At 33.4% G+C, this 16853-nt stretch overlaps 1 protein-coding gene across 2 annotated transcripts in view; it reads right to left on the bottom strand.

The window, feature by feature from the left end:
* Nucleotides 1-16853, bottom strand: part of LOC128881169 (uncharacterized) — a 90074-nt gene that overhangs the window by 22966 nt on the left and 50255 nt on the right. For both annotated transcript variants that reach the window (XR_008458007.1, XM_054131954.1), the window contains exons 5-6: nucleotides 3323-3535; nucleotides 1529-1679 (exon numbers count right to left, since the gene is read on the bottom strand). Coding sequence is in view for 1 of the 2 variants with exons in the window: in XM_054131954.1 (XP_053987929.1) it covers nucleotides 1529-1679; nucleotides 3323-3535 (364 nt within the window). In the remaining variant the exon portion in view is untranslated. The remainder of the gene's footprint in view (nucleotides 1-1528; nucleotides 1680-3322; nucleotides 3536-16853) is intronic.

Below are 16853 nucleotides of genomic sequence, written 5' to 3'. Positions count from 1 at the left end.
ACCCACGAGCGCGTTGGGCCTTCCGTGAGTCACCAGGCGACCACCTACCCCTAGTTCCGAGGCCGTGGGAAAGACACCGTGACGGGGGTGAGCGTGGGACAAAAAGCGGCCTGATTGGGCCTTGTTCCTAAGATCGGGCCCCAGTCGGACGCCCCTTAGGCGCCAAGGGGTGGCAACGAAGACGGGCAAGGGGCATTGCGAGGTGTCGTCGGTCGTCACTGGCGACACGAATTTAATTCTGAGCGGAACAGTCGTCCGATAAGGGAATTCTCATTCGGATGAGATTCCCATGTTGCAAGTCTTCGGATATTTCGATTTGAACTCTCGAATAATAAAGTTCAGTTTCTTGACGTAAATCAAGTGTGTACATTTACTTCGACATCCCGTTTTATCCTGAACATATATTGTATTAGGTTGTCCCAAAAGTTTCTTTTGCTTTATTAATAAGTAATACATGCACAATATTTTATGTTTTATGTTACATTACTGAATTGTGCACGATTCATTTTGCTCCATTATTGTTACAACATGAATATCTATGAAATTAGATTGTCTACTTATATAAACACGACCACATAAAATAATTGAGTGCAACTCTCGAAAGAAACTTTCGGAACAACCTAATACATAAGAACTGTATAGAAAAGTTTGGAAACAATCACTTGACCGGTCGTGGTGGGGTTAATTATAGAGAACAGATACATCCTCACCGATTTCGATGATTTTTAAATATGTTGTAGAAATCAACATTTTGAACAACTTTTTTCTATACATATAACCGTCGCTCAACAATGAATATTGCGTATAGTTACGCGTCTGTGGCAGCGTGTGTGTAAGCGTTGAGTCGTCGATTATTTAGGGTCGAATTCATAATCACTCTAAATTAGTTGTATGAGAAAATTTGTAAGAATGATTGAAAATAACTGACATAATAACGAAATAAAAACAGAAAAAATTATTACTTTAAAATTGTAGATGTTATTTTATAAAATGAAGCTACTATATTTACTAATTTCGTAACATTTATATTAATTTTACTGTACCGAAGAGAAGTGAAAATTAAAGTAACTACGTAATGCGTGTTTATTTATTTCTCTAAGCTGTGAAACATATAATACAATAATATAACTTCGCTAAAATGAAAATGAAACTACATTTATTAATGGGTTACTTTTAAGTCATACAAAGTATGATGCAGTTAATTACGGATAACTCCCTAAATAATTTGATTATAAAGAAAAAAATTGCGATAAAAGTCAGTTGTACATCAACGTTACATTATTTAATTTTTCTTGTTTCACACGGCAAATTCAGCGTTAAAATTAGTAAAGTAATATTTTTAGTAGAAAGTGCTATCTACTAATCAGCTTCGTTTAACAGACAGTTGGTAATTCCTTTCTAGCATTAACTGTGAATCCTTGATGGGAACGATTTAAACTACAAACGTTAATCAAGCTCACGAACGAAATCTTCTTAACTTAAACAGCTTATACTGCCAGATTACGATTTTCATTTTGTTTGATCTTACTTTGTGTATGAACGAAGGCTTGGTACAGATCCCTGCAAAGTAGAGGATCTGGCAGATCCCGAAAAAACTCTTTCAACAGGGCTGCAACGTCATGAGGACATTGATCGGGGCCAATTTTTGTCTCACGGCCGCAATCGAAGTCTTCCCTTAACTGTAAAAGTGTTGATTGAAACTAAAATATTTATCGTCTGCATTGCATTAAAAATGAAATTATCATTCATGCTTGTAGTATGAAAAACTAAATTAAAGACGCAGATAATCAGTGCATTATTACTTAGGACAATAAACATGAAACCCTCTTATTTAGGTCTTCTACAAGACATACAAAAATATAATCAGGGACTAACTGATGTCTTCTTTAACATACAAAAATATTGTCAGGATTTGGATTCAGTCTCTTTCGATATACACGAATTAATAAAATTAGGAATAATGAATATTCTTCTTTTGTGTATCGAATGGAACGTAAAACTGAAGGTTGAAATTCATAGTACTCTAAATGATGTATTTTTAAATTGAATTTTATTTATTTTAATGTAACCCGCTTTCAAGACGCAAATATTATTTATTATTACTAGACTGCGGAAGTTTATGCACGATAAATATGTAACATGCATATACAAAATATGCACGAAAAATTTGAATAAAATGTAGTACAATAAGTAACATGTTAGTATGTTACAGAATATTCACTATCTACACATATATGAAATACTTTTCACAATTATTCTGGTATATTATAATTCGCCATAGCGTGACAATAAATTACAAGCATTTTTTCCAAATTTAATGGTGTTAGTTGGTGGCGTTTGTCTATTACAATTAATTTATACGCGGAGAACGATCGCTCTACGCCACACGAAGTAATCAGTGCGTATTTAAATTTAGAACAACATTGTTCCGGCGCACTTATTGGTCCTTGAACGCCGTCGTTATTTAAAATATTAGAAATTTTCGATAATGTAGAAAATCCTACATTCTTTTCTAAAGTTCTTTTACATTTTTTGCTAATCTTTTCACCGCAATCACCAGGAATACTTTTTAGATGTATTATACTATTCATATGTTCCTCTGTTTCACATGAATTCCCAGTTTATTCGATTTTCCTCTTATGTGTCCCGGTATTTATGTATTGGTTTAAATGCGATTTTGTTTCACACTTCACATTTTTATTGGAAATTTTGCAATAAATGCTTCTGTCATTGTTATCATTATTGTCGTTGTCATTAATAACAAAATTGGAATCGTTTTTGATGCAACTTAGCATTAATGCTTTTCTACTTTTTCTAACTTTTGGCATTTTTAGAAAATTAAGAGTGTGACACTTAAATATGTTCACTTCTTCACAGAGATCACATTAACTGCGATAATTGAACTGAAGTATTCAAATTCGAAATACAAACTGTCACACCTAACGGTCGATTAGCAACACAAGGTTACAGAAATATGGTTTCATATAGCCTGTATTTATGTAAACACTACACAATTATGATACGAAAGTATGGTGATAGACGAAACTAATTTGTCGAGATCGATATTTTACATAACCACGATAAATAACATATGCAATATATTATTGCATATATTTTTAAACATGAATCTGCAAAATATGCAAAATAAAAAATGTATTTTTATAGCACTCTAATTTCAAAACAAATTTCTGTCTAAGTCCGATTCTTTTAACTATTTCCTATAAAAATATGCATTTGCATAAACTTCCGCAGTCTAATTATATATAGCGATATTTAAATGATATTAAGCGTTGAGGAATACTGAAAGGCTCAAACAAAATACCTGTCTCACTCTCTTCTTCGATGGCGACACCCGAAATACGCCTAGCGTTCGAAGTCCCGTGTTTTCCAAATGCCTGATGCATTGTCTGACCACTGCTGGTACAGCGTCCCATTCTCCTGGAGGGCCCCCTCCACCGCTGTCGCTGAGTTCCAGGACTCCAGAATCGCTTCCAGTCAGAGCTCCTTTCGACGACAGAGACTCGCACGAGCCACCCTGAAAAAATATTTTTTTGCAAAATATAAACGTCAACATTTCCTCTATCTTTTGTAATAATGAAAAAATAAAATGACATCTTACAGTTGTTAGTTACTCAACATTCAACATTAAGTCCTTTTTCTTATAACTTTGTTTTATAACTTTATTTGTAACTTTTAATTAATATATATTTATCATCGACCACTGTTTCCTATGTTTACCTTGCTTTTTACTATATCTATTCTTTGATATATATTTTAAAAAGGGGACAGAAATAGAACATTTAAAATTCCTATATTTATATATAGTACGAACCGATGCTAATTTCAGATCAAATGTATTGTTCTTACCTAATTACTTTACTTTAGAAGCAGTACATAATTGGATTCTTGTTACAATTATTAGGTATTAATATCAGTATCAGGTATTTTTCTTTCTAAATCATATCACAGTCTCTAAAAGACCAGGAATCTTCTTTTAAACTACTTTATTAGTTTAAAGCACCAAGAACCACTGACTCACAGGATTAACGAGTGTCATCGAATTATTTCCGTCATTCAGATGACGATCAACGGGAGTGACGAGCGTTTGACGTCTCTAAAGAACAGTCGCAGCTTTCATTCGTCTGGTTTGACAGACAATCTTGCAAAATTGCGGGATCCTAATTAATCCTTTGGTTAAAATTGGCTCTCCCTCGTCGTTGTTCTATTTGCGTCTTCGATCTGTGACGTCACAGTCGCATTGAGATACACGTGACGTCGACGAGCCCGCGCGCACGCCTGAGAGAGAGAGAGAGAGAGAGAGAGAGAGAGAGAGAGAGAGAGAGATTCATGACGTGTCGTTATCCTCGAAATCGCTTGAAATTGATCAATCGTACATGGGCTATTTAAATCTGGCCTTTCATCGAGACGCTGCCCTCTAAACGTTCACCACGAGCTTTATCAGTAAACTGCACGTGTCTATCGATGTAACATTCCACGAGAAACGGTGGCCAAGTGGAGAACCAGGATCGAGCATCGATCGAACTTCTAGTCGATATTTTTAAGCGCGAGGCAATCTTTCTCGGTTTCGTTGGACTTTCGAGGGTTTCGATGACTCTCCAAGATGCATCGATTTTAAACATCGAATAGCGAAGAGCGCGTGGGAAGTGTTTACAGTGATCACTGCCACGTAAGTTTCGAATTATTTTGAAATTGCGTACTCTTGATCCATCTACATTTCTTTCGAACGTCAAATGTTACAATGTACGATTGTGCACGATAGTATCCACTCTATCGTATTTGAAGTATTTCATCAACTTCAGAGTTGAAATTCTCTATTCTAATTCACCTCAATATCAACATCGAGTATTTCACCTAAATTGAGCACCACCATATATCGCTCATTTTGTAGGATAGAAGAAATATCATGTGGAAAGATGTTCTGTTCGAAGGGGCCATTATTTTTTTTAAATGGGATTGCATATTTTTACTACAACAAATTTATAGCTTATAAAAAAACGAATCCAACTACGTGCATTATTTTGACCTTCACTTTGGGGAGGGGTACCGAGGTTTCTTTCAAACGCTACCGGCGCCCCCTGCCCCCGTGCCTCCGCCACTATGCGATGGTAGAGTGCCGACTCCGGTGACTTCATAAATGTTGGATCATGGGATTCGTAAAAGAAGAAATTCACAGTTTTTAAATACGTTATATCAAATCCTTTATTGTTAGGACACGGAAAGACGTCTTTTCGCTACAAGATTCGAACTGAGAGTGAGAGCTTTTTCCAAAGCGCATAGAAAAATCGACGCCTACGTCGTAGAAGAAAAATACGGCTTCGGTCTGCCACATGTTTTTCACACTGCTCTCTTGAACACAAATACTGTCAGAGGCCCATCTACGAAGGCAGCGGAAAAGAAACTTTCACTTTTGAGAAACGCAGTGTCCCTCAATTCTAGATTTATTTTTGTTACGTTTATTATTAAATAAACCAACAATAAATACTACCTACCCTAAACTTTATTGTAGACTCCTAGGTCATTCTCAAGTAGGGAGTGTGCATCGGTGCGTATTTCTTCTGTACGATTGCGTATATGTGCGACCGTACGAACAGCTGGTTGAAACTCGAACAGCGTGCAGCGGAAATCACGCTTTTAAATTTTATCTGCTTATAACTCGATCACGAAGCTCCAAATCGCGAACTGGTAAGGACTTTTTGTTTTCTGTTTTTGTGTAGACTTGATCTTCAAAAAAAGTCCTACATATTTCGAAACAACCAGTATACAAGAAGAAACATTTTTCATATCTAGAGATGCGGTAGCGTCTCGGCGCCAAGTACATGAAAAATTATCCGTCACCGCGTATATATGGCGTTGGAGCTACCACGTATCTTTTACAGGAGAAGCCCATTCCAACTTAACCTGACATTTCTTTTACGAATATCGCAACACGCCTGCAATATTTTCTAAATTTAAAGGCATTTTTCTAATGTAAACCGCATATAAGCTTTCGAATAAAACCAAAATCAATAAAATCGGTCCACGTACAACTGAGATATCGTAATATCGTGTCATGAATCTGTTAGAAACGGTATTTTTCGAATGATTTTCCCGTCGTCAACCCTTAGCCAATAGGAGCTAAGCAAAAGCCGAGTGTCGTTCGTCGACTCTCGAAATCATTTGGTTCGGCATGGCTCGCCGGCCATCGAGCGTCGAGAGTCGAAACAGATGTCATCATTCATAACCTGTCAAGTGTCAAAAGTTTTTACACTATTGCATTATTAATTATATTTATATTAGCAAAATGTTTTCAATTTAGACTTTTTATGTAGGGTTTAATAACAAATTGCAGCCAGTGTTGTAAAGTGTTGATCGATCTTGACTATAAGGTAAGTTGTCAAAATCTGAATTGCCAGATACCTTTATTCATACAGAAAACTGTTTTTAATATAGATCCATACCACCAAAGTGTTTTGAATTTAAGCTTTTTATGTAGAGCTTGTGGAAATGAAGGGAACCACAGGTTTTGAGGTTATTCGTTAACAAATTGCAGCAACTGTTGTAAAATGTTTATCCATTTTCATTACAAGGTAAGGGTTCCTTCATTCATACAGAATAGATCCGTACCACTAAAGTGTTTTTAATTTAGACTTTTTATGTAGAGCTTTTAGAAATGTAGTCATTTTCTCATTTCATCATTAACATTAAAATTTCTTGCAGTAAGAAAAAAAATTGCAGGTATATATAATTATTTATAAATTGAACGAATAAGTGTTTATAATTAATAAATTATATGAAATATATATATATATATATTCGCTTTTGTTATCCCCTCTCCCTTTATTTTACTCTATTCAATTAAAGAAACAAATAATAATTTAGACTTCTTATGTAGAGTTTACAGAGATATCAATTTTATTTTTATAAATTTAAAATAGATTCTATATAATAAATAATTTGTAAAAAGAAGTGAGATCCGATAAAAAAACTTCAAAAAAGTAAAAAAATTACGCCAAGTACATGAAAAAGTGGAGGACTCAAGGAGTTATCATTGAAAAATAGAAGATCCCCATAAAAAACTACAAGAAAATAGAAAAAGATGTGAAATCGAAATAAGCTGCCAGATGATTTGCCTAGATTTCCGCGGCCAGGAAGTCAAATGCTTGGCGTGGCCAGGCAAGGTCAAGGTGTCGACGAATAAGAATTATTTTAAAACGCAAAATAATAAAAGTGTACTCATATTGTCAAAGTTTTAAATTGACAAATTATCTGAAAGCTTGCGAGAGTAAAGGTATTGGCGTCGATGAATGATTTCGTTAGAAATATTTTAAAACCCAATACAATGAAAGTGTACTCATAATATTGTCAGAGTTTTAAATTGACAAATTACCTGAAAGTCTGTGAGAGAGAAAGTATGGGGATTGATGATCTAAGAATGCCTTGCCTGGCCACGCCAAACATTTGACTTCCTGGCCGCGGAAATCTAGGAAAATCATCTGGCAGCTTATTTCGATTTCACATCTTTTTCTATTTTCTTGTAGTTTTTTATGGGGATCTTCTATTTTTCAATGATTACTCTTTAAGTCCTCCACTTTTTCATGTACTTGGCGTAATTTTTTTACTTTTTTGATCTAAGAACTACGACAATATTTATACCAGAATTGTCTATGTTAACCTTAAAATTAAAACGGTATATAAGTAATATATTACGTGTCTAAATTTGAGAAATTGTTTTACATACATACGTCATATAGTACTAGAATAACAAACGTAAAATGGAGCGTCTAATTTTGCTGAATGATTTCTCTTAACGAATCAAATATTGAATCTACCTTCCTACTCGTGTATACCAAATGGTACATCCAGTTTTACCACTGATTGGTTACAGGAAGTCGAGGGTGGCATTGTCGTAGACGAAGCCGCATCAAATCAATGCTATTTACACGGAGTGTGAATCACGCTTCTCTTTTATGAACAGTCGATCTATGTATTTCCAGTGGAAAACTGATGAAAATTTACATTCCAAGAGGCTTAAATTTCCTGCCGCAGTTTGTAAATTTCCACGTTAAATGTAATCGAAAAAATTAATCGTGAGTATACATGGTATGCGTATTACATTTAAAATTTCCCGTAATAAATAGTGTTTCTAATGCTGTTGCATACTTGAAAATTGAATCTCTATCAGGTGCAGGGGCGAAATTGTCATAAATATCCTACGTAGATGCAATATTATGCATATTTGTATAAAAAAATAAGAGGAGATGACTAGGTTTCTCGACTAAGAAAATCATATTGTCTGTTGGCATCAATTAACATTCCGCAGATATTATAGGAAAATATTCGAGTAATTTTAGGTTACATTGCGACGTTACAGAGAACACGAGTGAATTTTAAGTATTTTAATATTATCGAAATTCTGTTACCGATACAATATTACTTATTTATATCGAGAAGTTTATCTTCGTTAGCTTTTAAATTTTTCGTGATTGGAAAATAAAATAATCTGTAAAATATATTAGCTGACGACTTATCGGCAAATATTTATAAAAAAGAAACCTTCCACGAGTAAAACAATTACGCAATATAATTCAAACAACAGAAGATAGAAATTAAATAACAATAATACTAAATTAGAATTTTTTGATCTATGATATAATAAAATCCATAATCATTCGCAATAAATAAATTATTAATAACTGATCAATCATTTTAAATTGTATACCTTTGAATTGATATTGAGTCAGTTTATTTGGTGGGTCGAATCCGATGAAATTTATTTCCACATTGAAATAATTCTACTTGTAGAGAATGTATAATGGATTAACTTATGAACTCGTAAAGGTAATTCCAATTATTTACATTAACAATAAAACATTTCATGTTTTCTATATAAAACTGATTTAAATTCATTCATTTGGAAGAAATTGTTATTGTGTGTCAATTATAAAAATACCATTCTTTACATTATTCCTCTTCGATGATAAGAAGTATATAATCTTATAATTTCCAAATTATGTTATATTTGTATTTCTATTACAATTAACATTTTCGCTCGAAAAAAGAGGATATACAATACAAAACTAGTCATGGATATGTGACTAAAAATTAACTTGCATAATGTAAATTTGATGCAAAATTATAATAAATTCATTCTAATTTCGCGTTATAATACGGTATAACGATTTATGTCTCATGGACAAATGGTTTGACCGAATGACTACCACATACTATAATATAATATATTCATTTATGAGTAAGATAAAAATTATGTAAATCATAAATGAAGAAATAGAAAATGGAAAGTTTTAAAAATTAAAAAAGAGGCTGAAGAGTAGATGAAAGATCATGACGAAAAACATTTTTTCCCTATAGACAAAAATGAAGTTTGTATGGAGATTTTAATTATGTAGATTCTATCGCCAATGAGAAAAGAAAACCAGTTTTCTTAATTATATCGATTGAGAATTCATTTCCTACGAATTATTTAAAAATTCAATGTTAAAGACGAACAGTAAATCATAGTTCCATAAATAAGGTTTATTGCAAGGGATAAACTAGGATAGAAAAAAAACGTTAGTAAGCGTTAAAACGACACTGCCTTCGATCAAAAGTGGATTTGTTTAAATAAGTTTTCGCGGAGAAATAAATCATTCTGCGCGCGTCGTAAATTGAAAAATCTGTACGCAGAAATGTAAACGCTCAGAAATTAGATCAGATCGTGTAAATCAAGAGCCACAGGTCGAATCTTCAACTTTCTTAAAATAACGTCCGAACGTCCGAGTACTCGTGTGGAGAACACGAAAGAAAAAAAAAGATTCGTGTTCTCCGACCAGGTGGCGCCGGTGCTTCTCAAATCAAAACATTTACTTCCGGTTGCGAACGAAACTGCTGTCAAAAAAAAAGTCAAAAAAATAGACGAATGCTAAGTAGAATTTGGAATTACTCTGATAATACTACGAGGATACTAATATTTATACATATTTATTTGTCGCAACAAAAAGGAATAACTCATTGCCATTAACTATGCATTTACACAATAATCCTAGTATTTGCCTATTGGTTGAGCCTCTCAACATAATATTACGCAGAATTAGATTAAAACGAGGTAATAGATCCGTTAAATAAATCCATATTATTGCAATATAAATTCACGAGGTTACATATTCTACTGATAGAATCAGCATGTATTGGGTTGTCCCAAAAGTTTCTTTCGCTTTATTAATAAGTAATAAATACACAATATTTTATATTTTATGTTACATTATTGAATTGTGCACGATTCGTTTTGCTCCATTACTGTTACAACATGAATATCTATGAAATTAGATTGTCTATTTATATAAACACGACCACATAAAATAATTGAGTGCAACTTGCGAAAGAAACTTTCGGGACAACCTAATACTAGCCTAGATTTATAATCAACGAGGTTCGAACAATCGAAAATCTGTGATGTAAATTATTGATACTGTTGGTGAAATTCAACTGGGCTTGTGTCTGTAGTCCTCGGTTGTATTTATCGAATCATCCCACGCACGCTCTCACCGATAAATATTCAATGAATGACTGCTGAGTGACGTCACATGTACCCATTGGCATTTAATTGCAAGAAACGTTAGTTGAATCCGGTGAGTGGATTTGGCAATAGGCAAGTTCTCAGCCACGCCACGGAGCATAGAATAAACGGCTATTCGTCGATGTACCGTCAGTGACGTATCTGTCAAAAAATAACCACTTGCGGCTCGCTACTGCTCGAACGCCTTGCCCCTTCGCTCGCCAAGTGGCCATCGATAAATCCCCTCATCGCAATCTGCAAACACTATGACGCAACCGATGACGTCGCTTATGATCGCACTCATGATCCCGAAGCTAATTCGTCACGCGACACGTCTTTCGAGTTCCTAGCTAAATGTTCCCTAAACACGTTTAAAGACACTCACACTTCTTTTAAGGTACTCTAATGTTCCACCGTAGTTATTTGGATTTTATTAGATTGCCCCAAAATATAAATAGACAATCTAATTTCATAGATATTCATGTTGTAACAGTAATGGAGCAAATTGAATCGTACACAATTCAATAATGTAACATTAGACATAAAATATTGTGTATCTATTACTTATTAATAAAGCGAAAGAAACTTTTGGAACAACCTAATAGAATGAACATTTTATTCCATAAAAAATTAATGCAAAGTGATAATTAGTGAAAAATATAAAAGTTTGCATGATCTTTAGACTACATGAAGAGATATGTGTGAAAAATAAAATAAATAATTCGAGTCTTAAGGGCTATTAACGTACTCTCGGAGAAAACCAAATTTTCCATATGTACATAGCATCAGACTACATAATGTTATGTTGAAAAAAGATTTTTTTAACGAATTTTTATTTCAGATAACAAATAATTGTGGAATGCCAATGCTTTCATGCTTAATAACAGGACACGTTGAACTAATAAATAAAACTTGTGTTGTCTATTTTTAATAATTTGTTTCGTCAATAAGTTTGAGTATTGTTTTCATGGTTGACACAATAACCTGACATTGAATTATCCGAAAAAGAAAAATTAAAAGGATTATTAGAATATAGTTTTATAATTATAAACTATACTAAAATTTTAATTATTCCTTAATATGTAACCATATTTTTAAATGATTACAGTTCAAGAGAAGTATTTAAAAAATTCAGACGTACGCCATTTTGTTTTCCTTTTTAATCAGAGGTGTTTGATTTTAGTACGGATGATAGTAACAAAACTATGTATAATTTAACAATCCTTTGATTTTTTAGTTTCCGATCATTCAGTGTGACGTGTTACCATTGAAAAAAGGGACAAACTTCATGTAGCTATAAACAATGAAAAAAATGATTAGAAAGAAACAACAAAAGTTTTTTTTATTAATTAAACATGTCTTATATTATGTGCAGTAACATTGATATTTATTGAAATATATCAAAATTAAAATATCATTTCATACTTGGTATGATCGATTGTATCGAATTGTATATTTCAGTTTATTTATTAAAAACATCGTTGTTTTGTTTTTCCTATATGATTTGATTTGCTGACCTTTGCCTGACATGTTGTATTAATATAATAAAGAGATCATTTCAAATAAATAATATTTCTTTAATTATTATTTAGTGTACAGTTTAATTAGTAAACTACATAATATACTAAGATTTCACAAGAAATTGTTATGTAACATAAAAATTCTCGAAGAAAACCTTCCTTTCTGTTGCGCGTACGAAAATAACCCCTTAGTTACAAATTTAGATTGTGTTGGGGATTCGAATTTTAATTTGGACTTATTTTAAAAATAACCGTAGCAACTACGACATTAAACGTGAACATAACGGAGAATAAAAATAAATTTGTTTAGTGGAAACTCTGATCAATTTAAATAATGAAATTGTTGATTACTGTAAGGATATTATTAGCATTAGAACGAGGAAAAACTGGTTAATTATTTTACATTCAGTTTAACCATATATGCTTGTATTTTCTTTTTTCATGCAAATATACATATTTATATCTGCTGCTTACTATTTTTCGAAAACTCTTTAATCTTCTTACTCTGTTATATTCATGAAGTTCATGTTCAATATTAATAAAAGTAAGACCTTGAAATAAATGTAAAGTCAGCATTCAATCATAATCCCACTTTAGTATCGTATTTTCTAACTTTAAAAATAGTTTCTATATATCATTCTTCATACAACCGTTCTGATCGAACCGTCGTAGCGATCAGTCGTGTTTACCTCTCATCGTCGTGCAGAAACGTAAACCATAATATTAGCGTCGTTATAGAGTGATTGAATCGAGCCAAATAACTACCATCAACGGCCACCGGCCTAACGGCTGGTTTACCTCTTCTAATTTGTGCAAATAAAAGTGCAAGATGACTGACATCGAGCAACCGCTAAAAACATCAAAAAATCAACCTTCGATACAAGGTGAAACAGATATGTCTGATACACTATACACAGATACCGAAACAGAAATAGCTAACAACGAAATATGGGAACTACCAAAACAAATCAAAAGGAAGAAAAGAGGAATACAGCTAACCGATCAGGAACGTCAAGGTACAAAAATAAAAATAATTAAAAGGCAAAGTGCAACAAAATGGCTGGAAGACGCCGAGCTAACAAACAGGTACGAGATATTGCAGTCTCCTCATCTGGCGAAAGACATAGACAATCCGCTTCCTAAACCACCACCTATATTTATAAAAGCACCCAACATTAATCCTCTGATAGAAAACTTACAGCAACTGGTAACCCCTAACGAGTATCTACTAAAACAATTGAAAGAGAAACAAGTTAAAATCCAAGCCCAAAATCCAACAGCGTACCGATTAATAATTAGGGCACTTAGAACTAAAGATGCTGACTACTACACATTCCAGCCAAAAACGGAAAGAAAACTCAAGGTAGTCATTAAGGGACTACACCCAAGATTAAACGTGGATTATATTAAAGAGGACTTACTGACAAAAGGACATAAGGTAAGCAGCATTATCAATCTAACAAAAAGCGGAACATCAATACCTTTACCAATGTTCCTGGTGGAACTTGAACAAGCCAACAATAACAAGGAGATTTATGGAATAACTGCAATTTGTAACACCATAGTAAAAATAGAACCTCCAAGGACAATCCGAAACTTACCACAGTGTGCAAGATGCCAACGCTATGGGCTCACTAAAAATTATTGTAATAAGCAGCCAAATTGCGTAAAATGTGCGGGAACACATCTCACAAACTCTTGTCCACTAGGTAAAAAAATAACGAAAGTCACCTGTACCAAGTAATATTGAAAAATTAGAAAATCTAGTAGAAAAACTAGCCATGCAAATGTCAACAATGTTAAACCTATTAACAAAACTGATAACGATACAAGAGGTTAAAAATTCAAAATAATGGAGTGGAACTGTAACGGGTTACAGAATAGACTGCCCGAATTAAAACTATTTCTTACGTACCACAATATCGACATAATCGCTTTATCAGAAACACACCAATCTGATAAATCGTATATAAAAATCCTAAACTACATATATTATGGTACACCACACCGTAGTGGCAAAGCTCGTTGAGGCTCAGGCATTCTCGTAAGAAAGAACATTAAGCATACGCAAATAATCTCATGTCAAACAGAAAAAATACAATCAACTACAATTAGTATCACGCTAAATAATCACGACATAAATATCTCAGCCGTGTACTGCCCTCCGAAACACACGATAACCCAGAAGGAATTCAATAACTTTTTCAAAAGCTTCAACAGGAAGTTTATAACACTGGGTGACTTCAACGCCAAACACAAATATTGGGGATCTAGAACAAATAATCCCAAAGGTAACCAACTACATGGCTGTGTAATTAAAAATCATCTAAAAACATATTCCACAGGAAGACCCACTTATTGGCCAACAGACACCGCTAAAATACCGAACATTCTAGACATAGCAGTAACTAACACCAACTTCAATATTAAAGCAGTGGAATTATTAGAATTATCATCTGACCACACGCCCACTATATTTGAACTGAAACAAGTAATTGCAAACGACGAAACAGTATCGTTAACTAATAACACAACAAATTGGACAACATACAGTGAATATATAAATAATAATCTAAATTGCAATATACCACTAAGAAATGTACAAGACATAGAGGCAGCGGTAAATACATTTACGACCGTTCTACAGACAGCGGCATATCACTCAACCACTTACAAACCGGAAAAATCAAAGACAATGAAGTATCCACTACACATAATAGACCTTATTAGAAGAAGGAAGAAAATAAGAAAACTTTGGCAAATTACTAGATGGCCCCAGTACAAAACACAACTGAACAAACTTACCAATAAAATAAAAACTGAAATTAACACAATAAATAACAACAACTTTGTAAAATATATAGTAAATCTTGACCATACAGCAAAATCGAATCATTTTCTATGCAAAGTTACAAAGAGAATCAAAAGACCAATTTTACCAATTCCACTGATACAAAAGCAGGATGGGAATTGGACCATAACTGTCGAAGATCAAACAGAGACTCTAGCAGAACATTACAAGGAAACATTCAAGAATGCAAATACATCTGATCCTCGATTTAGTACAGACAACAGTTACATTAGTTTTAAAAGAGTTGAAAAATCAGAAATTATTGCAATAATTAAGGCTCTAAATAACAACAAAACTCCAGGATATGATTTCATCACAGCCAAAATGCTAAAGGAACTGCCAGGTAAAGCACTAAGATATATAAAAATCTTGACCAACGCCATCGTTAGACTGGGATATTTCCCACAAATCTGGAAATGCGCAGAAATTATACCACTGCAAAAACCTGGTAAGGATTCAAAAATGCCATCCTCCTATAGACCCATATCACTCCTTCCGATAATCTCCAAAGTGATAGAAAAAGCTATTCACAATAGAATAATGAAAATAATTGACGATAAAAAATTGATTCCGGACTACCAATTTGTGTTTAGAAGAAACCACAATACAATCGAACAAATTCACAGAATGGCTAATAGCATAATTGGTTCTATTGAGGAAGGCAAATATTGTACAGCAGCTTTCCTAGATGTGGAAAAAGCTTTCGATAAAGTCTAGCATGAGGGGCTTCTAACTAAACTAAGAGCAATGCTACCTTATAACCTATTTTTAACTATCGCTTCATATCTCTCAGATAGATATTTCTATGTTCGGCTCAAAAGTGTAATATCCTCCCTAATGGAAATTCATGCCGGCGTGCCACAGGTAAGTGTGCTGGGACCCATATTACATATATTCCTTATACGCGGCAGATATGCCAACCTCTCTACATACACAATTATTTACATTCGCTGACGACACTGCTATTTTATCCATACACAAAAATATAGAAACTGCAATATCAAATCTACAAATCCATCTAAAACAAATCGAAGCCTGGACTGTAAACAACAAAATTACAATCAACTCATCAAAATGCTCACACATCACATTCACTCTTAATAAAAAACTATCTCCTAAAATCCATATCCATAACATGGAAATACCTCAAACTAACGTAGTCAAATACCTTGGTCTGCACTTAGACAGAAAGTTAAACTGGAAGGTGCATGTTCAAGAAAAAATTAAAGACATAAGGGCTATTAAAAAATCTATGAACTGACTTATAAACAAAAACTCCAAGTTGAATACACTTGGTAAATTACAAATTTATAAATCAATTATCAAACCCATATGGATATACGGAATACAAATCTGGGGCATAGCCGCCAAGTCCCACAGGAAAAAAATAGAAAATATGCAGTCAATCATCCTAAGAAGTACCATAAATGCACCATGGTATGTAAGGAATGACGACATAAGGAAATCACTAAAAATCACTACTGTGGAGGAAGAAATAGGGAAATACTCTAAAGCTCACCAGCAAAGAATAATTGCTCACAAAAACCAACTTGCCAACAATTGCTATTCAAGCCTGCCTAGAAGACTGAAAAGGAAACACCTAGTGGATCTGCTTACGCCAAACAACTAACTAATAGATAAATACTAGTGTACTTGCACATCAATTACTTTTTCCTCTACTTTTTCTCCTATTTACTCTATTCTCTATCTTTTTTATTCTATTATTTTCTTTTTGCTTTTATCTTTTTCTTTTTACACTAATGTTAACAGTAGCAACCTACTTTAGTGATTATCGGCTAGAGAGTCGAAATCCACACGCTTTCTATAAATATACTTGATAAAACAAATGTAAGTAATTGTGAGAATACAGTTAGGAACATTTAATAAAGAACTACTTAAAAAAAAAAAAAAAAAAAAAAAAAAAAAAATT

The sequence above is a fragment of the Hylaeus volcanicus genome, chromosome 1, assembly GCF_026283585.1.
Source record: "Hylaeus volcanicus isolate JK05 chromosome 1, UHH_iyHylVolc1.0_haploid, whole genome shotgun sequence".
NCBI lineage: Eukaryota > Metazoa > Arthropoda > Insecta > Hymenoptera > Colletidae > Hylaeus > Hylaeus volcanicus.
The sequence above is the reverse complement of the archived record's forward strand: the minus strand, read 5'-3'. Positions and strand labels throughout refer to the sequence as shown.